The following is a 27,876-nucleotide window of genomic DNA, read 5'->3' as shown; positions in this document are numbered from 1 at the left end:
TGTGGTGTAGGCCGGCAGCTGCAATTCCAATTTGATTCACAGTCTGTGAACCTCCATATGGCACAGGTGCGGCCCTTGGAAGACAGAAAGAAAAAAATAAAAATAAAAAATGTACCCGATTGGTATCCATGAGGATGCAGGTTCGATCCCTGGCCTCGCTCAGTGGGTTGGATCTGGCATTGCCATGAGCTGCAGTGTAGGTCGCAGATGTGGCTCAGATCTGGTGTGGCTGTTGCTGCAGCTCTGAGTCAGCCCCCAGCCTGGGGACCTCCATGTGCTGCAGGTGCAGCTGTAAAAAGACAAAAAGGGGGAGGGTCCTTTTGTAGCATGGTTGTCTGGAAGAGGCTGACAGACTGATAACCCGTCCCTGCTCAGCTGTGCTCCTTCTGAGGCAGCCGTGCCCTGCACAAACCCACGCTGAGAAGCCGGCTGTGACTGGCCTGTCCTCAGCCAAGAGTGCAGAAACTCCCAGAGGAAAATGAGTCCTGGGCAAAAGACCCCTGAGGACTTTAGCCTTGAAATAAAGACAGATGGAGCCACCTATGCTAGATAAACATCCTCCGAGAGGGAGTTCCCGTCGTGGCGCAGTGGTTAATGAATCCGACTAGGAACCATGAGGTTGCGGGTTCGGTCCCTGCACTTGCTCAGTGGGTTAAGGATCCGGCGTTGCCGTGAGCTGTGGTGTGGGTTGCAGACGCGGCTCGGATCCCGCGTTGCTGTGGCTCTGGCATAGGCCGGTGGCTACAGCTCCAATTAGACCCCTAGTCTGGGAACCTCCATATGCTGCGGGAGAGGCCCAAGAAATAGCAAAAAGACAAAAACAAACAAACAAACATCCTCCGAGAGAAAAGACTATTGGTAATTAAAGTAGAGGTAAAGAGTTCAAAAGAAGGCGAGTATTTAGTATTAAGGACAAGTAGCTTAGATGAGCCCAGTGGTTAATGGATGGGAAACACTGTGTGGCAAAGAGCTTTTGCAGAAGGCTTCAGAGAGAATAAAGACATGAAAGGGCTGGAAGCAACTGGAAGGGGAGAGCTCCTTGGAGGGGCGGGGAGTGACAGTTTCATATATGTGAAAAAACCCAATATGATCTCAAATGAAAAGAGCAGTTGGAGCGCCGTACAGGAAAGACACGGAAGTAGCCATGCTTCCTTAAAGTGAAATTTAATAATATCAAAGATAAACTTTTGAAAGTTTGTCTAAAGAGGCAGTCCTGCAAAAGATAACAGATTTCTCATCTTCCAGTTTTAGCCATTGTGGAGTAACAGGAAACAGATTTACTCTCCTGACTAAACTAAAAATTTGGACAAAACAGATGAAACCATGGCTTTTGGACAGTGGACGGTGGTCACCAAGAGAAGAGAAACAAAGTGACTGGGGGGCCTTCCAGGCGCAGTGCGGGGAAGGGTACCGCAAGCAGAGCTGGGGGGTCTCCCTGAGCTGAGATTCAGAAGCGCCAGGGTGCTGGGGGCCAGCCCCAAATAGAGACGCGGCGGTGGGTGGAGGCTCGCCTTGGCCCGGGGTGTGGTTGAAGCATCCAGGCGAGGCCAGTCCTGGGGGCATGGCCTTGGTAGTGTCGGGTGGGCGTGACCGAGGGCGGGGCTCGGGCCAGGGGCGTGGTCAGCAGTGGAGCTTGGCTGGGGCTCAAAGAGGCATCTAAAGCTGCAGAGGCTGCTCCTCAGAGAAGTGTTTGGGTCTAAGAGCCCTTGAGGGGTCAGAGGCCAGTGACCAGACGACAGCAAACCTGCGGGCAGGTGAGGAGGGGGGCGGGGGGCGCCGGGACACACGGGCGGGGGAGAGGGGGTGGGCAGAGGGCGGGGCCTCTGACCTCGCACCCTCCCAGCTGCCCTGCCCGCCTGGCCATGTGGCGCCCGCTGGTCCTGATGCTGTGCGGATCCCTGCGGGCCCCCTTCCCCACCTACACTGTCGCTCCCATCCCAGACGCCAAAACCCAGGAGAGCCTGCGAGCCTCCTCCAAGATCGTAACAGCCTGCTGTTGGGGGTTGGGGAGAGGAAAACAGAGGAGAGGGGCGGGCAGACAGCATGAGAGGAAGCCAGAGGAGCAGAGAGGACGGGAGAGACAGGGACAGGGCAGGTGAGGGGCGAGGATAAGGAGAAAATGGGACAGAAGAGCGCCGGGGCAGGGGCAGGGATGGATGAGAGCAGGGGACAAGATGGGGGCGGACTGCTTCAGCCCTGAGGGTCGGAGGATGGACAGGGGCATCCGCCAAGACCCCCTCTCCGCCGGCTCCAAGCCCTAGGAGGACCTGCCGCGGGGCTGCGCCACACAGAGACCTGGGCGCCGGCTGGGGAGCCGCCCCCTTGCAGTCGGCACCTGGAGCCGACTGGTTCTTACCCAGGTACCCAAGCTGGAGCCAAGAGAGGGTTCCGGGCGGCCGCAAGGCGTGTCCCTCACTTTGGCTGCCATCTCGCGGTTTGAGGTGGCTGCCCCGACGGTGCAGCCCCGAAACCTGGGGGACAGACCTGAAGCTTCCTGAGAAGCAGCCAGGGTTCCAGGTGGAGGGACCTGGGGCCTGTCCCGCCCCAAACAGCAGTCACGCAAGACCTACTTCTTGTCCCTTCCCAGGCTCAGCAGCAGGGGCTGGGGGCCAGGGTCAGTGCACAGGCAGGGCACAGACGTGTACCTTCACCATTCCCCATCCCAGCTCCATTTAGAAATAAATTTATTACAGCCAGCTGTGGAGTTGCCTTTTGGAGCCGGTCCCCAACGTGTAGCCGACGAAAGCAGCATCTTTCCTTTTACCTAATCCCTTTCACGAGCTGCTGAGGCAGGAACATGCAAGACTGTGTTACCAGGTAGAGTGGCACACATTTAATTCTCAAGTAAGTCTTGTTGTGGAGAATGGAGGGCACACAGTTCCACCCAGCGTGTGCTGTCTGGAGGGGCGCCTTCCTGGGCTCCAGCCTCAGGCTTCAATTTGAAAATTGCTAAAGCGATGATCTCATGGGACTGTTTAAAAATCCTAGAGTCCTACTGACCTAATGCTGAAAATTGTGGATGGATGTTGGGCAGCAGAGATGTGGAATAACAAGCCCCAAATTGAGAAGACCAAAAACGGAGCAGGTAGCCCCCTCAAGTGCAACTACGAAGTTCGTGGATAACTTACACAGAGGCGGGGGCAGTCAATGGCATTTGCAGCTGAACCCTGTGCTGACAAACGGGGTACAGGGGGGATTAAAGAGGCCAAGGCTAAAAATAGAAACTGACTACCAAGGGAGAAGCACATCCCCAGGGGTAGGAATGGGGCCGGGGTGGGGGGCAATTGCCTCTCTGGATTATTTGCTAAAATTAAGTTTTGAGGTTCCAGTGATGACAGATGCCTCTTCGCCTCTGCTCTGTGTTCTGGACTCCAGGGTTGGACCCTATGGCAGCCACGGGCGTGCCCAGCTATGCTCCATTCTCTGAGGGTCCCAGCCACTGTCTGGAGAGGTCCTTGCTCCATCCAAGCCAGAGGAGCTGCCACAGTGACAGATGCCTTCGGATGGTGAGCCATCAGGAAAAGGGCAGGGGCCAGAGCTGGAGGCCAGAGTGGGCAGGGTCTGCAGGCAGAGCAGGGCTGATGGGTAGGCGTGCCTTCCTCTAGTCTGGTTTTCATCTGTAAGATGCAGATCTGCTGACCTCAAAAGGTTCATTTGCGGCGGAGGCGGCAGCCGTGAGGACCTTGTCCAGAGCAGAGCCCGCCTGGGGGAGGGAATCCAGGAGCCGTTTCCCGTGGGGCCTCCCTCTAGGGGGAGAAGCGGGTCCCTATCAGCTGCTGATGGATGACTGGTTTGCAATCCCTTCTGCCTGGGTGACGCGTTCTAGAATCTGCTTAGGCTCTCTGATGCGTCTCCCTGCGCGCCTGCGTGCGCATGCTCTCAAGAGGAAAGGGAAGCGGGTTTGGGCTTTGATCAGGAGCCAGGAAAGTGCTTTTGGTGGGGGGGCGGCGCGGGGAGTGGTACCCAAGGCTGGTAAAGCCGGGGGGCACAGGGGCAGGGGTGATGGTTGGTAAGCGTCAGCAGCTGGCTCTCTGAGTGAACAGACCCCTGATTGGTAGCGTTTGCCAATCTCTACAGTGTAAATAATCCTACTCCAGCTGATGAAAAGATACCAATGTGATATGTACCTGCTGCTTCTTGGAAAAGACAACTCCCTGGTCCCCCGGAGCCCACGGTCTCACACCGTCAGTGACTTTAAGGTCGCTGGCAGGCAGCTCTTCCGCGCAATTGTGCTTCCAGCTATCTCCATGCTTTTTTTCACTAAGGTGGTACCGTTTGCTGCACATCTGTTCCTCTGACCGTATTTGGAGCCTTGATGCCCAGTCATCTGAGGAGGAGGTGCCAAGTATTCTATTATTTCATTTCCGGAAGTGAGTTGCACTCTTGGGATATCATTTGGGATCTGGAAAGATCTTAAGCTCTGGGCAACACTTGTTTCTCACCCCTCATGTTTCTAGAAAGGGGTTTTCACACCTCTCAGGAAATACAGAATGCCCTCCCACCCCCTTAGCCCCCTCCTCACCAGGACGTGCGGGTTATTTGTGAGTTTTGACAAGGAGCTGAGTACTGAGCAGACCCACCCCCGCCCCCGTCCTCTGTCCTTGGGCCCTTCTTTCCCTCACAGGAGACACCTGTCACTGTCCACTTCACCTGTGTCTGGCAGGTGCAAAGCATGGGGCAGCCTGCATGGCCTCAAGTCTAGATCATTCCTCCAGTTCAGAGCTAGTCATAATAAAAGGATATTTCCAGGAGTTCTCGTAGTGGCGCAGTGGAAATGAATCCGACTAGGAACCATGAGGTTGTGGGTTGGATCCCTGACCTCACTGTGAGTTAAGAATCCCGTCTTGCAGTGAGCTGTGGTGCCCGTGTTGCTGTGGCTGTGGTGTAGGCCAGCAGTTATAGCTCCGATTAGACCCCTAGTCTGGGAACCTCCATATGCTGCCAGTGCGGCCCTAAAAAGCAAAAAAAAAAAAAGGGGGGGGGCTATTTCCATGTCTGTGTGTCTCAGTGGATCGCCAGCTTCCCCAGGAGGAGAGGTTTGTTAACTGCCTTTTCACGCACACCCAAAGCTGAGTTTTTACATTCACTTCCTGCATAAGTGAGTGTGTCAGCTTCAGCCCCTTTGCTCTGTTTACTTCATCCACCACCTGCAGATAATGGTGCCAAAACTCTAATTATATGCCCCAGAATCTGCAGGATGCAACACCTCACCTGCCCTCAAACCTACCAACCAGCCTGTAACAGACTCCACTCCACCTGAAAACCCACAGCTCGGAATTATTTTTAAAAGGGGCTTAAACCCCAAAGATAAAGAGAACATTTAAGTTAGAAGGGAGAGGTCCACGCCGTGTTAGAAGAACAAGAGTGTGCTAATGGACATTGCCCAAGCCAGCAAACCAGAGGAAGCGTCCCTCCTGCGGAAGTAAAATGCGCTGGGGGACTCAAGGCAGCAGAAGGCGCAGGGCTGGAGGACCCAGGGACCCAGTGGGTGGGGCTGGGGAGTCAAGCCGAAAGCAGGAGGCTGGATAAAGGTCTGAGTGGAGAGCAGTGAGACGTCTGGACCCCCCTCAAACCCTGCACGGACACTCGCCCCAGCCCAAGCTGGAAGGAGGAGAAAGCGGCTCCGCGCTTGGAGGTGGCGGCTCCGAGCCGAGGCAAGACGGGACTTCACGTGGAAGCCGCACGCCCAAAGGTGAGACCACGACCCCTCTCTTGCACGGCTCGGCTGCAGAGCGGAGAGCACCCTCACCCTTCACCCCAGGCTGGTTTAGGCTTCTCCGAGGAGAGGTGGGCCCTCGGGCGGGGCGGGGGTGGGGTCCCCGTGGTCCCCGTGGTCCCCGTGGTCCCTGGGGAAACCGTGGGTCAGCTCTGCCCTCTGGGGGCAGCACGCGGAACTGCATCACCAACTCCTGTTGATTGATTCTGAAACTGCCCGCTGGGGTCGCTCTGTGTCAGGACCTGGGGCTACCCCCGTCATGAGCGCCCTGTGGGCTAACAATCTAATGAGGGGACAGACGACATTTTGATTAAAAACAATTACTGCTGTAGAGGGCTCAAGTGTCTGAGGGATGTGATAAAGGAGGGACCATGTGAAAATCAGGGACGTTGGATGACGTTTGAAGGATGGCCTCTGGGCTCCAGGGGCTGATCTTTATCCCGGGGCTACTCTGGGCTGAGGAGCAGGGTTTTTCCCCGGGCTCCCCATCCTGGACCCCTCCTCCGTGTCCCAGGCTCCGAGCTGGGCTATGGACCCCTTGGTGCTGGGGCCTCTGGGCTGCCTCTGCCTGGGGCCTGGGCTCACCTCTCCTCAGAAAGGGTTCCCGGGTTCGGATCCAGGTCCGCAGCTGTGAGCACTTGGCTTCCCACCTGGGGTTAGAGGAAGGCTCTGGGCTCCGTTTTCCTCGGGCTGAACCCCAGGGAACAGATAAGGAGTAAGGTGGATGGAGGCTGGGGGACCCATCCAGAGGGCTGCTGGGAGCAGCTGGCACCATCCCCGTGGCCACAGCCCTGGGCGGGGGCGGCTCCACGGCAGCAGCCAGTTCATCCAGATGACAACCTCCCTTTCCATCCAGGCCTGTGCCTGCAAATTCTGGGGGCGGGGACCTGGAGCCACACAAGGGAGACCCACATGGGCTCTTCCTCCTCAGCACCTGCCCCCAGGATCCTTGCTACCAACCAGCCCCACCCAGGGGGTCTCCAGTAGGGGTTCTGCCAGGGGGTTGTTGGCACCAACAGAACAGAGAGAGTGCCCTTCAGAAGCAAAGGAAAGCTTTCCATTCTTTAATCAAGGAATGAAAAGGTGTGAGCTTGTGGACTAGAACACCCCCAAAGGCAGAAAGACCAGGGTAGGGGCTGCTTTATAGGGGGAAGAGCGTGGACATCGCAGCTCAGGGCTGCAGATGGCAGTGCTGGGTGCAGCTTCTGCACGTGGCCCACCAAGCCCAAGTGTCCTGGCAGCCGTTTCGCACAGGGAACTCTAGTCCAGAGCACCGGGTGCCAAGACTCTGCTCCTAGAACCCCATGAGCAAGTGAAGCTGACTAAGCACAAGTGGAAAAAAAAATTAGGCTTGATTTTTACTTTTTTGCTTTTTTTTAAGGGCCACACCTGTGGCATATGGAGGTTCCCAGGCTAAGGGTCAAATGGGAGCTGTAGCCTCTGGCCTCCACCACAGCCACAGCAACGCCAGATCTGAGCCCCATCTGTAACCTACACCACAGCTCATGGCAATGCTCAATCCTTAACCCACTGAGCAATGCCAGGGATTGAACCCACATCCTCATGGATACGAGTCAGGTTTGTTAATCACTGAGCCACGATGGGAACTTTTTATTTTATCACACAGATTCTTTTTATTTCCAGGGAACTGTCAGTGGGTTTTTGACGATGACACTTATGACACCCACCCAGGTCTTTGGACACTTTGATCAATAGAAATTTATCAGAGGCCAGATGAGGGATTCAGGTACGGCTTTATTGGGACTCATGCTGCAGCATCAGGAACAGAAGCAAGTGACAGGTGCCCTTGCTTGTTGGTTTGGGGGGGTGGAGGGGTGAGGAGCTGGTTTCTTAAATGGGATGAGGGTGGGGCTGATGAGTGGGTTGACCAGAGGGGCGGCTTAGGGAGTCTGCCCACCCCCTTGGTGGTACTCTGTGCAGGGAGCATGCCCAGTACCATGCTTTTGCTGCCAGCCCCTCAGAAGGGGCAGGTGGTTTGTGACCTTTTTGTATCTTATTGTGCATAATTGCCCCCAACTGCTCACACCTGCAGTTATTTTTAGGCCCTCATAGTTCCTTTGTATTCTGTTGCTTGAGAAGATGTTTGTCCAGATGCAAGCCCTGCACTGAAGGGGCCCAGGTCCCAGCCTAGCTCCCTCCGGTCTGGCAGAAGCAGGAACTGAGTTAAGGGTCTTGGGGAAAGTGTTTTTGTTTGCAAGCCAAACAGGCCAAGGCCAAGGCGGGCGGCAAAGAAAAGGTTTATTCACCCGTCAAGCAAGACAAGAGAATCAATCACAAACCCGGAAGCGGAGGGGCTCTGGATACTTATGGGATACAGCTGCTCGTGGGGAGCTTAGAGAAAGGTGATTGGAGATAAGAAAAAGGTGAGGTAATTGCAGCTCTGCGCAGGCACAGCTCATCCGCAGGCTTCTTCTAAGTATAGCAGCTTCAGCACGTTCTGAGGGTGGAGTTTTCTGCCGTCTGACGTCAAAAGGTCACCCACCTGACGCTCGCGCATGCCCACTTGGAGAGTCAGTGGTCCCAACCCCACTTAACCAGCTCGTGCCTGAGCTGGACACAGCTGACGTCAAGCTCCTGAAAAACAGCTTGGGCCAACACATTCTCATTTACACGGTGCTGTTGGGAGGACGTGCAAGTCTTTTGTTAAAGCGAACTGGATCTGCCAAGTCAGGGTACAGTCCGGTTTTTGTTTTGTTTTGGGCTACGTCTTTGGCGTGTGCAAGTTCCTGGCCAGGGATCGAACCTGCAGCACAGCAATGACAAGGCCAGATCCTTAACCTCCTAGGGAACGCCACTTCGTTACTAAGCAGGTTGTAGCTGAAGGATCTGATGACTCCCCTCAGTTTCGAAAGGAGTGGACTCTCTTCTCACTGATGCCCTGGACCAGCCCTGAAACAGGCGGAGATGGAGGCAAGTTTCAGGCTCAGGACCTGTGTCACCCCCAGGTCAGTCTTCCCTGGAGAGGATTCCAGAGCCTCTGGGAGGGGTGGACTGGGCTAGCAGCTAAGAGAGTGGCCGTGTCCCTCTTCACCCCAGATGGGACTCTGGGAGGCGTGGGGAAGATTGGGAGCCCAAGGAGGCCCCCGTAGCTGGAGGGCATTCACGTTTCACGAGTACAGCAGGCTCACCCTGTCCGGCCCTGATTCTGGAGAGCAACGTGAGGTCCAGTGTTTAGGGTGGGCGTGAAATGGGGGACAGACTGCAGACACAGACATCTGGCTCCCATCCTTCCCAGGATAATCTCTGCTGAGATGCGACTGCTCCCCCTTCCAATTCTGGGTCAGGATTCCCACCCTCATGGGCTGCTGTGTTTGGGAGGGTGGAGCCTGGACTTGAGAAGAAGAGGTGTCTCTAACCAGCTTCCACAGACCGATAGACTGGGCATCTGCTGATCACAAGGCCAAAGTACCGGCCAAAGGGCCTCTGAGGTTCGGCTCTTGCAGGCACATGAGAATCATTGCAAACCCTCCATCCACAAACCCTAATGTGTGCATTTCACTTGCTGCTGACCCAAAACGTTTCCACCTGGCTACTCCCCACCACACCAGGAGTGGAGGCATCCTCTCAGTTCCTCTCCCTCCACCCTCCCCGTCCCCTCCCCTCCTCCCTTCCTGTGTGTGCTGAGGCATCTTGGGTCCCCCTGGTTTGGGGCGGGCACTTTGGCTAATAAGCTCTTTCAGCACCATTGAGCTCTACATGTTGTCACTCAGTATTTATTTATTTTTAATAGCAGCAGTCACATCTGGAAGTTCCCCAGGTACATTTTAAAACAAGAGGGTACTGGAGTTCCCACAATGGTGCAGTGGGTTAAGAATGCCAACTGCAGTGGCTTCGGTTGCTGTGGAGGTGCAGGTTCTGGGCCCGGTGCAGTGGGTTAAAGGATCTGGCATTGCCACAGCTGTGGCTCAGATTCATTCCCTGGCCCAGGAACTCCCAGAAGCAAAAAAAAAAAAAGATACTATTTGTCCTAACAGCTGGAGAAAGTGCCTTCTCCCGCCCCCAGAATAGCGCAGAGCCCTACCTTCTGATGACAGAGTGTGGAGCTGCATCTTCCTAGCATCTCTTCTACTTGGGCCATTTGGTGAAAGCCCTCTGCCCTCTGGGCTGGAAGGGAATTTTGTCTAAACGGATAGTCTCTGACCCAAAGGGCTCCTCCAGGCAAACATGAAATTTGAGATTCCATTTTATAGGGAAGAGTACCAAATTTCCTTCCAGAAAGTTACGTTCTCACCAGCTGAGTGTCAGGAACCCCATTTCCTCGCACCTTTGCCAGCTCCAGATTTAGATACTTAAAAAGAAATTCTCGGAGTTCCCGTCGTGGTTCAGTGGTTAAACGAGTCCGACTAGGAATCACGAGGTTTCGAGTTCAGTCCCTGGCCTTGCTCAGTGGGTTAAGGATCCAGCATTTCTGTGAGCTGTGGTGTAGGTCGCAGACGCAGCTCGGATCCCATGCTGCTGTGGCTGTGTCGTAGGCCGGTGGCTACAGCTCTGATTCAACCCCTAGCCTGGGAACCTCCATATGCTACAGGAGCGGCCCAAGAAATGGCAAAAAAAAAAGAAATTCTTTCAGTATTTTTTTCAAAAGCAAAATATTTTCATTTATTGAATCAGAGTAAATTTAAAAGGATGAACATGTCTAGAATGGGATAAGAACCCCTGAGAATCTTTAATAAAAGCAACAAAATCATTGACAAAAATTGTCAAAATCTGCTTTTCCAGAACTTTGGAAATGAACCAAAGGCTTGCAATAGTCTGACGTTTATTCGAGAAAATGGATGAGTATCTATGAGAACGGTGAACTTTGGGGCACTTTATTTTGCCCTATTTCCGTTGCCCTCTTCCTAGCTTTGTGGTAGCCTTGAAGGCCAGCAGCTTTAGAAATATAGTAGCTGTGAAAAACAGCAGTCTAGTAGCCACCGGAGGGGACCACATGCTTTTGAAGCTCCCCAAAAACCCTATCCCCAGAGGACTGTCAATATTTGACTTGGACAGTAGCACCCTAGGAAAGCTCCATTCAAAAGAATTGTCTTTTTTTTTTTTTTTGGTCTTTTTGCCATTTCTTGGACCGCTCCCGCGGCATATGGAGGTTCCCAGGCTAGGGGTCCAATCGGAGCTGTAGCCACGGGTCTACACCAGAGCCACAGCAACGCGGGATCCGAGTCGCGTCTGCAACCTACACCACAGCTCACGGCAACGCCGGATCCTTAACCCACTGAGCAAGGCCAGGGATCGAACCCGCAACCTCATGGTTCCTACTCGGATTCGTTAACCACTGAGCCACGACAGGAACTCCCACAAGAATTGTCTTTATTTGCCCTGATGGAGAGCTCACTCTGAGGGTAAAGATGTGTCAGAAGCAGTTGGTGGCCGTTGATTAACATTATAGCTATCTAAGGTGATGATATCAGTTGAGGTGAACAAGAGGCTGCCCAAAAAACTTAAAAGGAAAATTTGGGGAATGAGAAGCTTGTACGTGGCTGTGAAAGGCTCCGACATATTGTTCCTGGGGATCTAGAAGGACTTGCTCATGCACAGGGCTGTGTATGTGCCTGGGAAATACCTCAGATTTAATCTCTCATATCTGGCTGGTCTTGAGACGCTAAGCAAGCAGCAAGTTCTGGCTAAGGCAGAGTTGTGCATTGCTGGGGCATTGAAGGTGACCTTAACACATAAGGGGCCCCTTGGCAAAGCCTGGGAAACTTACTAGTTTAAGGCTTGTAAGGAAAGCTCTGTCCCATCATTAGCTGCAAGCTAAGATAAATGAGCTGAGGCCTCACACAGAGAGAATACAGACTTTAAAGAATTAGTCAAAGAAAATCACCCAACAACAAATAACAAAGGGTAAAAGCAACAAACTCTGAGGAGGAGGGGAGGGAATCTGATTACCAGAGCTGCCGTGTTATTTAAAATGCTCAGTTGTTGTGTTGTTTGTTTGTTTTAGTGGCATGTGGAATTTACCAGGTCAGGGATCAAACGCACACTACAGCAGTGACCCAAGTAGCTGCAGTGACAAAGCTGGATTCTTAACCCACTGTGCCACAAGGGAAGTCCTAAAATGTTCAGTGCTATGAAAAGCGAGAGGAAGAGATAAGTACAAAGAAACAGAAAAGTGTGGCTCATACACAGAAAATAAAAAAGCAGTCCATAGAAACTCATCCTGAGAAATCCCAGATATTAGACTTACTAGACAAAGACTTTAAGCTGTTATAAATATAAGGAAATTATAAAACCTGCTTTGATGGGCTTATAGGATGTAAGTTGGCAGTTATAGCACAAAAGAGAGGTTAGAGAAGGCAGTTATATTGTGGGAGTGTTTTTTTTGCATACTATCAAATTAGGTTGGTAATAGTCCAAGCTAGTTGGTTTTTTTTTTCTTTTTTTTTTTGTCTTTTTGCCATTTTTTGGGCCGCTCTCGTGGCATATGGGAGGTTCCCAGGCTAGGGGTCTAATTGGAGCTGTAGCCACCGGCCGTATCGTTAACCCACTGAGCAAGGGCAGGGACCGAACCCGCAACCTCATGGTTCCTAGTCGGATTCGTTAACCACTGCGGCACGACGGGAACTCCCGGTTTTTTGGGTTTTTTTTAATGGACGTACCTGTGGCATGTTGAAACCAAGCGGCTGCTGTGACCCGAGCTACAGCTGCAGCAGCACAGGATCCTTTACACTGTGCTGGGCCAGGGATCAAACCCGCACCTCTAGCAGCAACCTGAGCCAGTCGGATTCTTAACCCACTGTGCCATGGCTGGGACTCCCAAGATAGATTGTTTTAAATGAAGATGTTAATTGTAAGTTACAGATGGTCCCTGATGTACATGGTTTGACTTAAAATTTTCCTATTTTATGATGGTGGCAAAGCAATGCCTGTTCAGCAGAATTTTGAATTTTAATATTTTTGCAGGCTAGCAGTATGCAGTGTGATTTGCTCTCATGAGCCTGGGCAGTGGCAGCAAGCCACAGCTCCCAGTCAGCCACACAATGGCAAGTTACAAGAGTAAACAACTGAAACACTTATTCTGTTTTTCACTTTCAGCGTAGTATTCAGTCAATTACATGACATACTCAACACTTTGTTATCAAATAGACTTTGTGTTAGATGGTTTTGCCCAACTGTAGTTTAGTATAGGTGTTCTGAGCATGTTTAAGGTAGGTTGGTCTAAGCTGGGATGGTAAGTTAGGTGTATTAAATACATTTTTTGACTTAAAATATTTCCAATTTAGGGTGGGTTTATCAGAATGTAACCCCATCATAAAAAAAGGAAGATCAGTGTAACTCAGCAGCATTCTGAATGCCATATATGTCACTGCAGTGCAACATTTTATTTTATTTTTTTGTCTTTTTACCATTTTCTTGGGCCACTCCTGCAGCATATGGAGGTTCCCAGGCTAGGGGTCGAATCAGGGCTGTAGCCACCGGCCTACGACACAGCCACAGCAACCCAGGATCCGAGCCGCGTCTGTGACCTACACCACAGCTCACAGAAATGCTGGATCCTTAACCCACTGAGCAAGGCCAGGGATCGAACCCGCAACCCCATGGTTCCTAGTCAGATTCGTTAACCACTGAGCCACAACAGGAACTCCTGCAGTGCAATATTTTAAAGAACAATTCTGGGTATATCTGTGTTTCTTACATCCCCAGAGGCTCCAGGGATGTGGTCATATTTAATACATCCCAGCAGCTCCTGGGATATAGATCCAGTCTATAAAATAAGAAAAGTATATTTTAAATACTTTTAAGACTTAGAATTATTCTGTATTGATTGAGTTGTCAAAGCACTGTGTTTATAATGTGATGACACTGTAGCTATGCTAAATACAATATGCACCAACAGTGGCAGACTAAACACCCATCAGAATATTCCCAGTTCACAGGAGGCATAAGTCAGAAAACAGAAAAATTTAAAGAGAATAACCTAACACATCAGAATTTCTTCACAAAAATAAAAAGTAAAAATGAGGCTGCTACTAAACTGAATTTTTGAGTGGTCCATTTATTGGCCAAACAAGGGAAACCACTTACTTACTAGGGGTGAGTGAATTAAATCTTTATAAAGGCAGCTGAAAAAAATGTGTACAGGGAAAATAAACATGTACTAAGATTTTTAGTTTTTTTTAATGTTTGAAGAGTTGAGAGCAACATTAATAGTCAATTTTAAAACAAGGCAAGTGATTTTTGGGTGGTTTTCTTTGTCTTTTGATGAGTTGCTTGTTGATGCTAATACTGCTCAGTTATTCATTGATGTGTTTGAGAAGTTAATGACAAGTTTGAAATGACTGAAGAATCAGCCTCTATGAATAGAAAGGAACAAGAATAAGTTAAAATATTTTCAAAGAACGTTAAGTTCAGAAGAGCAAATGAAATTCACAGTTGACACTACTGGTTTATAACACTTACTAGGTTGAAACATTTTTCAGATATACTTGCCAATAAATAATTCAGTTAATATCCATGGAAAATTGGATTGTTTGACTTTTTTTTTGTTGATAGTTGCATGAGCTGTCTATATGTTTTGGAAATTAACCTCTTATCAGTTGCGTTGGTTGCAAATATTTTCTCCCAGTTTGTACCTTGTCTTTTTATTTTGTTTGTAGTTTCCTTTGCTTTGCAAATGCTTTTAAGTTTGATTATGTCCCATTTGTTTATTTTTTAGTTTCTTTTGCCTTGGGAGACTGAACTAAGAAAACACTGCTATGATTTATGTGAGAGAATTTTTTGTCTATATTCTCTTCTGGGAGTTTTATGGTGCCATGTCTTTTATTGTGGTCTTTAAACCCTTTTGAGTTGAGTTTTGTGTGTGGTATGGGGGAGTGTTCCAACTTCATTGATTTACATGAGGCTTTCCAGTTTTCCCAACACCACTTGCTGAAGAGAGTGTACATTGTATATTCTTGCCTTTTTTGTTGAAGAGTAAATTCACTGTAGGTGTGTGAGTTTATTTCTGGGCTGTCTATTCTGTTCCATTGATCCACATGTCTGTTCTTGTGCCAAGACAATGTTGTTTTGATTATTATAGCTTTGTAGTATTGTCTGAAATCTGGGAAGGTTATGCCTTCAACTTTGTTATTTTTCCTCAGGATTGCTCTGGCAATTATGGGTCTTTTGTGGTTCCAAAGTTTAGGGTTATTTGTTCTAGTTCTGTGAAAAAGTGTCATGAGTATTTTGATAGGGTTCACATTAAATCTGCAGATTGCTTTGGGTAGTACAGCCATTTTAACAATATTAATTCTTCCAATCCAAGATCATGGGTTATCTTGCCATTTCTTTAAATCATCTTCAGTTTCCTTTATCAGTGTTGCATATTTCTTGAGGTATAGGTCTTTCACCTCCCTGCTTAGGTTTTACCTCCCTAAGTGTTTGTTTTTTTTGGGTTTTTTTTGTTTGTTTGTTTGTTTTGGGTTTTTTTGCACAGTTTTAAATGGGATTTTTTTTTTTACTCTGTGATGTTTCATTGATAACATAAAGAAATGCAACAGATTTCTATGTCTTAGTCTTTTATCCTGCTACCTTGCTGAATTCATTTATTCTAATAGTTTTTGTGTGGAGTCATTAGGGTTTTCTCTATAGAGTATCATGTTATCTGCATATAATGGCAATTTTACCTCTTCCCTTCCAATTTTGATACTTTTAATTTTCTTTTCTTGTCTGATTGCTAAGATAGGACTTCTGATACTGTGTTGAATAGAAATGGAACGAGAGGGCATCCTTGTCTTGTTCCAAAATTTAGCAGGAAGACTTTCAGCTTTTCACCATTGAGTATTATATTGGCTTTGGGTTTGACCATTTAAATGCCTTATATTTTCACAAGCTTTGTACATTGTCAAGCTAAGCCTTTCTACTCTATAGATATTTTTTGTCAACATCAATTGTAACACATCTTAGAAGATTTATTGCAGGTAAGAAATCTTTTATTTATTTATTTTTACATCCAGAAATTCTAAAAAGGTTGTCATCTTTTTTTAAAGATATTTTTGCTGGTTACAGATTTTATTTTTGTTTTGTTTTTGGTTGGTTGGTTGTTTTTGTTGTTTTTGTTTTTGTTTTTGTTGTCTTTTTGCCTTTTCTAGGGCTGTTTCCCGCAGCATATGGAGATTCCCAGGCTAGGGGTCAAATCGGAGCTGTAGCCACTGGCCTACACCAGAGCCACAGCAACGCGGGATCCAAGCCACATCTGCGACCTACACCACAGCTCACGGCAACACCGGATCCTTAACCCACTGAGCAAGGCAAGGGATCAAACCCGCAACCTCATGGTTCCTAGTCAGATTCGTTAACCACTGCGCCACGATGGGAACTCCACAGATTTTATTTTTTTGTATTTTAAAGATGTTATACCACTGTCTTCAGTCTTGCATTGTTCATGACAAGAAGTTGGCTATAATTCCTATTATAATTCCTAATTTATTAATCTGTATATAATTATCTTTTTTTTTTTTTTTGTCTTTTTGCCTTTTCTAGGGCTACTCCTGAGGCATATGGAGGTTCCAAGGCTAGGGATAATAGTCAAAGAAGATAAACCATCTAAATGTTTTTTGACAGGGACTTGTTAGATAGACTATGACAAAAACATAAAATGGCATGTGATGCAACTGGGTAAGAGAACAAGGATTAGAGTTCCCGTCGTGGCGCAGTAGAAACAAATCCGACTAGGAACCTTGAGGTTTCAGTTTCGATCCCTGGCCCCGCTCAGTGGGTTAGGGGTTTGGCGTTGCCATGAGCTGTGGTGTAGGTCACAGACGCAACTCGGATCTGGCATGGCTGTGGCTGTGGTGTAGGCCGGCAGCTATAGCTCCGATTTGACCCCTAGCCTGGGAACCTCCATATGCTGTGGGTGTGGCCCTAAAAAGACAAAAGACAAAAAAAAAAAAAAAAAAAAGAATGAGGATACCCACTGCATTGAGTCCCTAGAGGAGGCTCGGAGACTCTTTGGCAGAGTAGGTTAAAGCATGGGTGCCCCCCTAAGTCCAAATCCCACCTCCCCACTCATAGCTCTGGGACCAGGGGGAAGGTAACTCCACATCTTTATGCTTTAAGAATTGTAATAATCGTCACATCTTTGTTGTGAGGATTGAAAGAATCAGTATTTTTGTATCACTGCAGAGCAGGTTCTGGGAGCTACATGACACTCCATGAGTGTTTGTTAAACTAAAAATACCAACATAGAATGATTTCCAGCATATACTCTAAAAGGACAGGACATACGCATGATAGTTTGGAGACAGAGCTAATTGAGATTGTTCCCTTGTGGTGTAGCAGGTTAAGGCTCTGGCATTGTCATTGCAGCAGCTTGGGTCACTGCTGTGTTGAAGGTTTCATTCCTGGCCTGGGAACTCTGTGTGCCGTAAACATGGCCAAATGAAAATAACAACATGCACACACATGTCTGTACCTAGAATATCTGTGTGAGGAGAAATATGAACCAGAGAAAAATCTCTTGCCTCTGTGTGCATTTGAAGTCAAGGTTCTTGTGGCAGACTATATTTTTTTACCCTTTGAAATTTAAACCAGGTAGTTTGTATTTTTTTTCTTTTTATGGTCGCATCTGTGTGAGATGGAAGCCCCTAGGCTAGGGATCAAATCAGAGCTGCAGCTGCCAGCCTACCCCACAGCCACAGCAACACCAGATCCTTGACCCGCTGAGTGAGGCCAGGGATTGAACCCTCATCCTCACAGAGACAACACTGGGTTCTTAACTTGCTGAACCACAGCAGAAACTCCAGGCATTTTGTATTTTAAAAAAGATAGTTAAAGTAGATAGTTACAAAGGGTATGTACCAGTGGAAAATGTGTATAACTCAACATTAAATGGGAACCTCGGGATATGAAACCATGTATTCTATAATGCTATGATTTTCTTGACAAACGGGCAGTGAGAACAAAGAACTCTGTGTTGTTGGATTTTGTTGTCCAGCACTTTTCATGCTAAACATGTGTGGTGATGGTGAAGGTTAAGGATGAGGATGTGGATGAGGTTGGTGAAGATGAGGATAAAGATGAGAGTGTGGATGAGGCTGAGGCTGAGGATGTGGATGAGGCTGTAGAGGAGGCTGAGGATGTGGATGGGGTTGAGACTGAGGATGGAGAGGAGGCTGAGGATGTGGATAAGGATGTAGAAGAGGATGAGGACGTAGAGGAGGATGTAGAAGAGGATGAGGACGTAGAGGAGGATGTGGATGTGGGTGAGGATGTAGAAGAGGATGAGGATGTGGATGAGGATGTAGAAGAGGATGAGGATGTGGGTGAGGATGTAGAAGAGGATGAGGATGTGGATGAGGACGTAGAAGAGGATGAGGATGTGGGTGAGGACGTAGAAGAGGATGAGGATGTGGATGAGGATGTAGAAGAGGATGAGGATGTGGGTGAGGACGTAGAGGAGGATGAGGATGTGGGTGAGGATGTAGAAGAGGATGAGGATGTGGATGAGGACGTAGAAGAGGATGAGGATGTGGGTGAGGACGTAGAGGAGGATGAGGATGTGGGTGAGGAGGATGAGGATGTGGGTGAGGAGGATGAGGATGTGGGTGAGGACGTAGAAGAGGATGAGGATGTGGGTGAGGACGTAGAAGAGGATGAGGATGTGGATGAGGATGTAGAAGAGGATGAGGATGTGGATGAGGACGTAGAAGAGGATGAGGATGTGGATGAGGATGTAGAAGAGGATGAGGATGTGGATGAGGACGTAGAGGAGGATGAGGATGTGGGTGAGGAGGATGAGGATGTGGATGAGGACGTAGAGGAGGATGAGGATGTGGATGAGGACGTAGAGGAGGATGAGGATGTGGGTGAGGAGGATGAGGATGTGGGTGAGGATGTAGAAGAGGATGAGGATGTGGGTGAGGACGTAGAGGAGGATGAGGATGTGGATGAGGACGTAGAGGAGGATGAGGATGTGGATGAGGACGTAGAAGAGGATGAGGATGTGGATGAGGACGTAGAGGAGGATGAGGATGTGGATGAGGACGTAGAAGAGGATGAGGATGTGGATGAGGACGTAGAAGAGGATGAGGATGTGGATGAGGACGTAGAAGAGGATGAGGATGTGGATGAGGACGTAGAGGAGGATGAGGATGTGGATGAGGATGTAGAAGAGGATGAGGATGTGGGTGAGGATGTAGAAGAGGATGAGGATGTGGATGAGGACGTAGAAGAGGATGAGGATGTAGATGAGGACGTAGAAGAGGATGAGGATGTGGATGAGGACGTAGAAGAGGATGTGGATGTGGGTGAGGACGTAGAGGAGGATGAGGATGTGGGTGAGGACGTAGAAGAGGATGAGGATGTGGGTGAGGACGTAGAAGAGGATGAGGATGTGGGTGAGGACGTAGAAGAGGATGAGGATGTGGATGAGGACGTAGAGGAGGATGAGGATGTGGATGAGGACGTAGAAGAGGATGAGGATGTGGGTGAGGACGTAGAAGAGGATGTGGATGTGGGTGAGGACGTAGAGGAGGATGAGGATGTGGGTGAGGACGTAGAAGAGGATGAGGATGTGGATGAGGATGTAGAAGAGGATGAGGATGTGGGTGAGGACGTAGAGGAGGATGAGGATGTGGGTGAGGACGTAGAGGAGGATGAGGATGTGGATGAGGACGTAGAGGAGGATGAGGATGTGGGTGAGGAGGATGAGGATGTGGATGAGGACGTAGAAGAGGATGAGGATGTGGGTGAGGATGTAGAAGAGGATGAGGATGTGGATGAGGACGTAGAAGAGGATGAGGATGTGGGTGAGGATGTAGAAGAGGATGAGGATGTGGGTGAGGACGTAGAAGAGGATGAGGATGTGGGTGAGGATGTAGAAGAGGATGAGGATGTGGATGAGGACGTAGAAGAGGATGAGGATGTGGATGAGGACGTAGAGGAGGATGAGGATGTGGATGAGGACGTAGAGGAGGATGAGGATGTGGGTGAGGACGTAGAGGAGGATGAGGATGTGGGTGAGGATGTAGAAGAGGATGAGGATGTGGGTGAGGACGTAGAAGAGGATGAGGATGTGGGTGAGGACGTAGAAGAGGATGAGGATGTGGGTGAGGACGTAGAGGAGGATGAGGATGTGGATGAGGACGTAGAAGAGGATGAGGATGTGGATGAGGACGTAGAAGAGGATGTGGATGTGGGTGAGGACGTAGAGGAGGATGAGGATGTGGGTGAGGAGGATGAGGATGTGGGTGAGGACGTAGAAGAGGATGAGGATGTGGGTGAGGACGTAGAAGAGGATGAGGATGTGGATGAGGATGTAGAAGAGGATGAGGATGTGGGTGAGGATGTAGAGGAGGATGAGGATGTGGGTGAGGACGTAGAAGAGGATGTGGATGTGGGTGAGGACGTAGAGGAGGATGAGGATGTGGATGAGGATGTAGAAGAGGATGAGGATGTGGATGAGGACGTAGAAGAGGATGAGGATGTGGGTGAGGACGTAGAAGAGGATGAGGATGTGGATGAGGATGTAGAAGAGGATGAGGATGTGGGTGAGGACGTAGAGGAGGATGAGGATGTGGGTGAGGATGTAGAAGAGGATGAGGATGTGGATGAGGACGTAGAAGAGGATGAGGATGTGGGTGAGGACGTAGAGGAGGATGAGGATGTGGGTGAGGAGGATGAGGATGTGGGTGAGGAGGATGAGGATGTGGGTGAGGACGTAGAAGAGGATGAGGATGTGGGTGAGGACGTAGAAGAGGATGAGGATGTGGATGAGGATGTAGAAGAGGATGAGGATGTGGGTGAGGATGTAGAGGAGGATGAGGATGTGGGTGAGGACGTAGAGGAGGATGAGGATGTGGGTGAGGACGTAGAAGAGGATGAGGATGAGGTTGAGGATGTAGACGAGGCTGAGGATGTAGAGGAGGCTGTAGAGGAGGATGAGGCTGTAGAGGAGGATGAGGATGTAGAGGAGGATGAGAATGTGGGTGAGGTTGAGACTGAGGATGTGGATGAGGCTGTCTGTCCTCCTCAACAGTAAATCCATCAGAGATCTTCAATCTCCTGGCCACCCGTTGGTTCAAACTCTGGGGACATGTGGAGAGAGCAGGAACTTTCCTCTTCTCTCCAGGGACTGTCTGCCAACCCGCTTTGGGCTGTTCATCCCCCTGGGTTCAAGTTTACCCCCAGTTCTTGCTATAGGTAATCTCTCTGTCACTTCAGGGAGGTAGCTTCCTCTCCCTTTGGCCCAGAAGTTTCAACTCTCCCAGGAAAGCCCGGTTCCAGGTTCCCAAGTCCCCTTTGAGCCTCCAGCCTTCTGAGACCATCTAGGTCCTTAGGCATCAAAGCGAGGGGAGAAGATCACTAATGAGGCCCTGGGGCCTCGGATCAACCAGCCCCTTAAGTGGGCCCTAGGAAACCTATTAAGTGACTCTTCTTATTGAGAGTCCCTGAGAACAGAAGTTGGAAGATGGTGGGAGAAGAGGGAGCATGAGATAGGGGAGTCTGTGGACTCCCCATTTCCTGCAAAACCCTTCCACCCTCTATGCTGCTCCCTGATTTTTGTTTGCAGAGGAGCTGGTATTTGATCTTGGCCTTGAAGAATGGGTAGAGTCCCAGGTGGGTGGGTGGTGGCGGGGGACGTTCTGACACGGAGAAGGATATGTGAGCTCGGGGAGAAAGGGGCCCCAGGGCACGTGCAGGTTGCTGCATGGCTGGTGGGTAAGGAGTGGAGGGTGAGGCCAGAAGGTAGGCTCGGTCCGTGTTGTGATGGTTGAAACTTGCACGTCTTCCAGCCAGAACTCACGCCACCTCTCCTCACCCCAGACCCATCGCTCCCTCTTGGAGTCACTGCCAGGACTCACGTTCCCGCCTGGACAGAGGGGTGGGCAGTGCATCCAGCCCCCGAGGAGCCAAGGATTGAGTCCGGCTGGAATCTGGGGTCTGGGTGTCTCCTCTGAGTGAATTTCCACATTCTGGTCTTTTTTCTCGCTGATGCGATGGAAGAGAGCGCCGTGTGGGTGTCGGTAGCAGGGGCCTGAGTGCAAAACTTGGGTGAGGATTCCCCAGCTGAAGCCCAGGTTTGCAGGGGAGAGGGGACTCTGCGGGGAGGGAGTCTGGGGTCTGTCTCTGTCTCTCTTCTAGTTTTCTCTGCCCGTCTCTCTCTCTCCACCTCTTTATCTCTGTCCGTCTTTTTCTAGTTTTCTCTGTCTCTCTGTGTCTGTCTTTCCACCTCTGTCTGTCTCTTTCTCCTGTCTCTGTGTCTCCCTCTCTTTCTCTCTGTCTCTCCCTGTCTCCGCCTCATTCTGTTCCTCTCTCTATCTCTGTCTGGTTTTCTCTGTCTGTCTCTTTGTCTCTCTTCTCTCTGTCTGTTGCTGTCTCTCCACGTCTCTCTGTCTCTCCATCACCCTCTGCCTTCATCTCTCCCCCCAACCCTGTGTGTGTGTCTCTCCCCCTTCTCTCTCTGTCTCTGTCTGTCTCTTATCAGCCAAGAGCCTGGACCTCCTGGACTGGGCGCTCTGCCCACTGGCACGCACCTTCCCCGCTAACCCGCTGCCCTCTTCAGCAGGTGCACCTTACCCATCTCTGCTGCTGCCCCTTTGCCTCTGAGTCTGCTGCCTCCTCTCGCCTTCAGTCCGTTTCTGTTTCCCTCGTTTAGGAGGAAGACCGACAGGTCAGAGAGACACAGAAAAGCATGGGCTCCCCTACTTAAGAGCCAGACCTGGGCCCAAATCCTGATTCAGGGGGATGCTGTGTGACCCCCCCTCAGCAGGTCAGTCTCTATGAGTCTCAGCTTCCTTGCCTGTAAATTAACAATGATTTTAATGTTTTCTGTGGTGCTCACAAAGAGTAAATAATACTGTGCCCACACAGTGCTGAGGATATGGCCGGCCCCTCATGAGGGCTCAAGAAATAGCAGTAATAAGAGTTTCCGCTGTGATGCACCAGGATCAGTGGTGTCTCTGGAACTCTGGAATGCAAGTTCGATCCCCAGCTGGGTGCAGTGGGTTAAGGATCTGGTGCTGCCACAGCTGCCCATAGGTTGCAATTGAGGGTCGGATCTGACCCCTGGCCAGGGAACTCCATAAGTTGCAGGGCAGCCAAAAAAAAGGAAGGAAGGAAGAAAGGCAGTAATAGCAGGTGCGGGGGGGAGGGGGGGCCCATAACTAAGGCACAGTCAGTGTCTCTGGAGAGGTTTACAGGAGGCTGTGCAGGAAGAGCTGGGGCGAAGCGTGAGGGACGAGAGACAGAGGCGCCAGCGTGCTGGGTCTCAGAGTCAGAGCAGCCAGGAGAGGTGAGCTGATGGGCACAGGCTGCCCCCCTCTGCACCTCGCCTTGCCTCTGGTGACTGGCTCTCTCTGCATCGGAGACCAGAGGTCTTCAGCCAGGGCAGAAGGTACCACATATGCAGGAAGCAGAAGAAAGGACCTAGCCTGTCTTTTTTGGGTTTTGGGTTGTTTTGTTTTGTTTGCTTTTTAGGGCTGCACATGTGGCACATGGAGGTTCCCAGGCTAGGGGTCAAATAGCTGTAGTCGCCGGCCTACGCCACAGCCACAGCAACACAGGATACGAGTTTGTAACATGGACCACAGCCGACGGCAACGCCGGACCCTTTAACCCACTGAGCAAGGCCAGGGATCAAACCCACATCCTCGTGGATCCTAGTTGGGTTCCTTAACTGCTGAGCCACGAAGGGAACTCCGACAAAGGAGTGATGCTTTAAGGACTGTGGTGGCTGGAGAGAGAGAAGAGAGGGAGAAGGAGACAACTTGTGGGGTGAATTCCGGGGGAGGCAGGACAGTTGACCTCTGACGGCGGCGGGTGGGGAGATGAACGTGATTGTCATAGGTTTGGGGGGAGGGGGCATTGACCCTGAAGATGACAGACGGCGTGTACCCCATCTGAGGTTGAGGGCAGCATTGATAGCAGCTGCCGAGGAGCGTTTTAGGGGAGGACCCACCGAGGTTGGGCTGATGGGCTGATGTAAGGGGGTGGGGCCGCCGCCTCTCCGAGGTTCCAGGGCCAGAAACCCAGGTTAGGAGCACGGAGAGCAGGCTGGAGAGAAGAGTTGGGTAACTCACTCCTTCCCTTACAATAATTCAGCAAACAACAAATACGACTCAAATCTTGGGTTCCAGGTGGCTGGATTTGGTGGCTTTGCCATAGCAACCGTGTGGCGTGAGGGGATGACCCTAGACCTGTCTGGGGGACAGGAGTCTCCACCCCGGACGTGGCTGGTGGGATCCGCTTGGAGGAAGAACGGAACTTCCCCTCTGCTCTAGAAGGCTGATGCCTGGACCCTGGGGGCTCCTGGGAGAAGCAGGGCGTGCAGCTGGAAGTCACGCTGTGCTGAGGACTTTGCCCTGAAGCCTGAAGGTAAAGCTGGGAGGAGTGAAGCCCAGAATTGGTGTCCGTCTTTAGGAGGGGCGTTGCGATTGGTGGGCTGAAAAAGGGATTAGCAGGAAGCAGTGGGAGCAGGAGGGCCAGGTAGGATCTGTTGTAATCACTCAGAAATCAAGCGTCGTGGGAGAAGAGTGCCTCTGGAGCCCTGCGGTGTAGCCGTAGCCGCAGGACTCGGTCCCCTGTTGTGCTTGAAGGAGCAGGCGAGGGATTTCACTCACCTACCCTGCCTTCCTGGTTTGTGGTTCTGGCGGAAAAAACTGGATTGGAGAGAATGTGCTGAATCCCTGGAGAAGGTGGAGAGAAGAGGGGAGGGGAAGAGGTGGGCGGGCCAGGGAAGGCTGCGTGGACGGGTCCCAGCCAAGGAGAGGCAGAGGACGTGTGCCTCTGTCCTCCTCCAGGTCCCAGCATGAGCCACTGGCCAGTGTCAAACTGGACCGCCCCGCAAGAGTGTGTAATCCTGGGCTTCTCTGGGTGGCCCCAGGGGCTCCGGGTGCTGCTGTTTGCCCTCCTCCTGCCACTCTATCTGGCCACGCTGGCCGGAAACCTGCTCATCCTGGGCCTGGCCGTGGTGGACGCCGCCCTGCACACGCCCATGTACTTCTTTCTGGGGGCCCTGTCGGCCGTGGAGGTGGCCTACACACTGGTGCTGACCCCGCGCATGCTGGCCGGCTTCCTCCTGCCCCCCGGGGGCCAGGCGGTGTTGCCCTCCACCTGTGCTGCCCAGATGGGCCTCTTCGTGGCTCTGGGGGGCTCCGAGTGCCTGCTGCTGGCTGCCATGGCCCTGGACCGCTACCTGGCCATCTGCCGCCCCCTGTATTACCCTCAGCTCATGACCGCAGGCCTCTGCTGGTGCCTCCTCGCCTGCTGCTGTGTGGGCGGCTCCCTCCTGGCCCTAGGCCTCACCACGGCCATCTTCCAGCTGCCCTTCTGCCGCGGGGGCTTCGTCAACCACGTGTTCTGTGACCTGCCAGCGGTGTTGGTGCTGGCCTGCGGGAACCGGGACCTGCAGGAGCACGTCCTGCTGGCAGCTTGCCTGCTGCTGCTGGTGCTGCCTCTGGCCCTGATCCTGCTGTCCTACACCAGGGTGCTGGTGGTCATTCTTGGGGTCGGTGGGGCCACGGGCCGCCGCAAGGCCTTCCACACGGTGGCGTCCCATCTCACGGTGGCCGTGCTGCACTATGGCTGTGCCACGGCCATGTACGCCAGGCCGCTGAGCAGCCGCTCCCTGGAGGAGGACAAGCTGGTCTCGCTCATCTACATCAACCTCACGCCTCTGCTCTACCCGGCCATCTACACGCTGCGGAACCGCGACATGCAGGGCGCGCTGCAGCGGGTGGCCAGCCCCAGGACACCAGGCACTGGCCCCCAGGCCGACCGCCCCTAATTCTGAAGTCTCCTCCATGGATGGGAAGCTCACATTCCAGAACTATCTGTGACTCCTCAAGGCCTACTGGACACAACCTGGGGGCAGCAGACAAGGACTCCAAAGTCGGACTCCAGCCTGGTTCTTCTGCTTCTATTGACGTTTTGAGCTGGACGGGTCTCTGTGACGGGGGGCTGTCCTGTGCGTTGTGAGGTATGAGCTGCATCTCTTGTCTCTATCAACTCTATGCCAGAAGCACACACCACTCCCCACCCAGGTGGGGTGATCAAAAAGTCCTCAGACATTGGCCAGACATCCACTGGAGCAAAATCACCTCTAGCTGAGAACCACTGCTCTAAACTGTAGCCACACAGTATCTTTTGAAGAGAAGTGAGTACTTCTGCACAAGAAGTCTATGGCAACCCTGTTTATAATAAATAAAAACTGAAAGTAATTCAATGTTCATGAACACAGAATAGACACAAACAATGTGTGTGGCAAAGTCGTGTACAGGAATACTACACTGCAATGAAAAATGATGAACTACTGGAGCTCCCATTGTGGCTCAGCAGTAATGAACCCGACTAGTATCCATGAGGACATGGGTTCAATTTCTGGCCTTGCTCAGTGGGTTAAGAATCTGGCATTGCCATGAGCTGTAGTGTGGATTGCAGATAAGGCTTGGATCCTGTGTTGCTGTAGCCATGGTGGAGGCCAGCAGCTACAGCTCTGATTTGACCCCTAGCCTGGGAACTTAGATATGCCTTGGCTGCATCCCTAAAAAAGACCAAAAAAAAAAAAAAAAAAAAAAAAAAAAAAAAAAAAAAAAAGAATGAACTACTGCTACTGGCAAAAATAAGGACAACACGGACTGTAACCCTAGTATAAGAAGACACAAAGAACGCATGCTTACTGTGTGCTTCCATTTCAATAAAGGCCAATGACAAACTGATCTTTAGTGGTTAAAGTCATAGCAGTTAACTGGGAAAGTTTAGATGAGCAGAGGGCACAGGAGAGTGCCTGGGCCCTGGAAGTGTTCTATATCTTGGGTGTTGATTACATGGGTATATATGTGTGTGCAAAACTTCGTCAAGACGCATACTTAAGATCCGTGTAGTTTGCCGTATGTGCAATAAACTGTGTCCAGTTCAAGGTATTTACAAAGATATGCCTTCGCATCTTCATGCCTTTACTCATGCTGATTTCTGCCCCTGGGACACTCTTTCCACCTGTGAAAATCCCTTGTGTTATTCAGCGATCAGCCCAAACACTGTCCCTGCTGAAGACTGAATGTTCGTGTCATCCCCCCGCCCCCAACATGTTGAAACCTAATCCCTGTTATTAAGCAGTATGATCTCTAGGGGTGATTAGGTCATGAGGCTGGAGCTGTCATGAATGGGATTAGTGCCCTTTTTTAACTTTTCTTTTTTTTTTAGGGCTGCACCTGCGACATATGGCAGTTCCCAGGCTGGGATGGAATTGGAGCTGCAGCTGCTGACCTACGCCACAGCCACAGCCACGCCAGATCCTTAACCCACTGAGCGAGCCCAGGGATCCAACCCACGTCCCCACGGACACTATGTCAGGTACTTATCTGCTGCGCCACAACGGGAACTCAGGGATTAGTGCCCTTTTGAAAGGGACCCCAGAAAGCTCTCTCACCCCTTCTGCCATGTGAAGACACAGCAAGAAGGCAGCCGCCTGTGAACCAGGAAGCAGGTGCTCACAGGACAACAAAGCTTCTGGCACCTTGAGCTTGGATTTCCAGCCTCCAGAACTGTGAGAAAACTTTTTTTTTTTAAACAGGCCACCCACTCTGTGGTGTTCTGTTAGAGTAGCCAAAATGGACGAAGTACCCTTTTCTTCCTCCTCTCCGTCATAACTGTTGTCACTTTAAAATGTAATTTTAGAATCTGCTTCGCTTCCTAATCACCTTCCCATCCCCCACCTCCCACCCCTACCCAGTTACCCCTACCCACAGTTAGACTGTGAGCGCCTTAAAGCCAGATTTCAGATCCTGTTCTTGCATTTCAAGATCCATGACCTTGGTAGTTCTTAATGAATGTTCGTTGGAGGAATAAGCCATAGACAAGCTCTGAGTTGTTTGGGGGTCTCACATATCGGCTCGAGGGCAAGGACACAGCTCTTGAGTCCTGCCAAGGACAAAAGTCTGTAAGATCCACTCCTCCTTGGGGTCTCTTAGAGCATCAGAGCTAGACCCAACCTACCGATGCGAGGAGCCTGAGAAGCAGCAGGTTTTGTAACTCAGTGTAACTGCATTCAGAAACCTGATAGCTCTGATTGTAGCCTCAAGGCCAAAGAGTCCCGGATTTCATGGGGGGAGCTTTTTCTAAGAATGCCTGTGAAGGGTCCATCAGGAACTGAAGTCTCAGGGCCAGGATCAGTGCAGGTAAATTCTACCTGCCTAGCCTCCTGGCTGGAGAAATTGCACATCTAT

The 27,876-nt window shown here is 50.7% G+C and overlaps 1 protein-coding gene across 5 annotated transcripts; it reads left to right on the top strand.

Moving 5' to 3' along the window:
• Positions 754–26,574, top strand: LOC100738112 (olfactory receptor 10AC1-like). 5 transcript variants are annotated; one of them, XM_021086068.1, is made up of 7 exons: positions 754–1,754; positions 2,694–2,844; positions 2,989–3,506; positions 4,266–4,370; positions 5,154–5,692; positions 22,311–22,424; positions 23,791–26,574. In XM_021086068.1, exon 7 carries the CDS (start codon positions 24,462–24,464, stop codon positions 25,437–25,439), a length of 978 nt encoding a protein of 325 aa, XP_020941727.1. In that variant the 5' UTR covers positions 754–1,754; positions 2,694–2,844; positions 2,989–3,506; positions 4,266–4,370; positions 5,154–5,692; positions 22,311–22,424; positions 23,791–24,461; the 3' UTR covers positions 25,440–26,574. The 5 variants fall into 5 exon arrangements, with proteins under 5 accessions (XP_020941727.1, XP_020941726.1, XP_020941729.1 ...); XM_021086067.1 differs by lacking the exon at positions 754–1,754 and having other exon boundaries at positions 2,553–2,844; XM_021086070.1 differs by lacking the exons at positions 754–1,754; positions 2,694–2,844; positions 2,989–3,506; positions 4,266–4,370; positions 5,154–5,692 and adding an exon at positions 7,369–8,682 and having other exon boundaries at positions 23,791–24,028; positions 24,537–26,195.

The sequence above is a fragment of the Sus scrofa genome, chromosome 3 (assembly GCF_000003025.6).
Source record: "Sus scrofa isolate TJ Tabasco breed Duroc chromosome 3, Sscrofa11.1, whole genome shotgun sequence".
In the NCBI taxonomy this organism is placed as follows: Eukaryota; Metazoa; Chordata; class Mammalia; order Artiodactyla; family Suidae; genus Sus; species Sus scrofa.
Note: the sequence above shows the minus strand (reverse complement) of the source record. Positions and strands in the feature narration are given on the sequence as shown.

What these genes read in the sequence shown, in the direction of transcription:
- LOC100738112 (XM_021086068.1), top strand. Translation starts at nt 24,462, where the DNA reads ATGAGCCACTGGCCAGTGTCAAACTGGACCGCCCCGCAAGAGTGTGTA.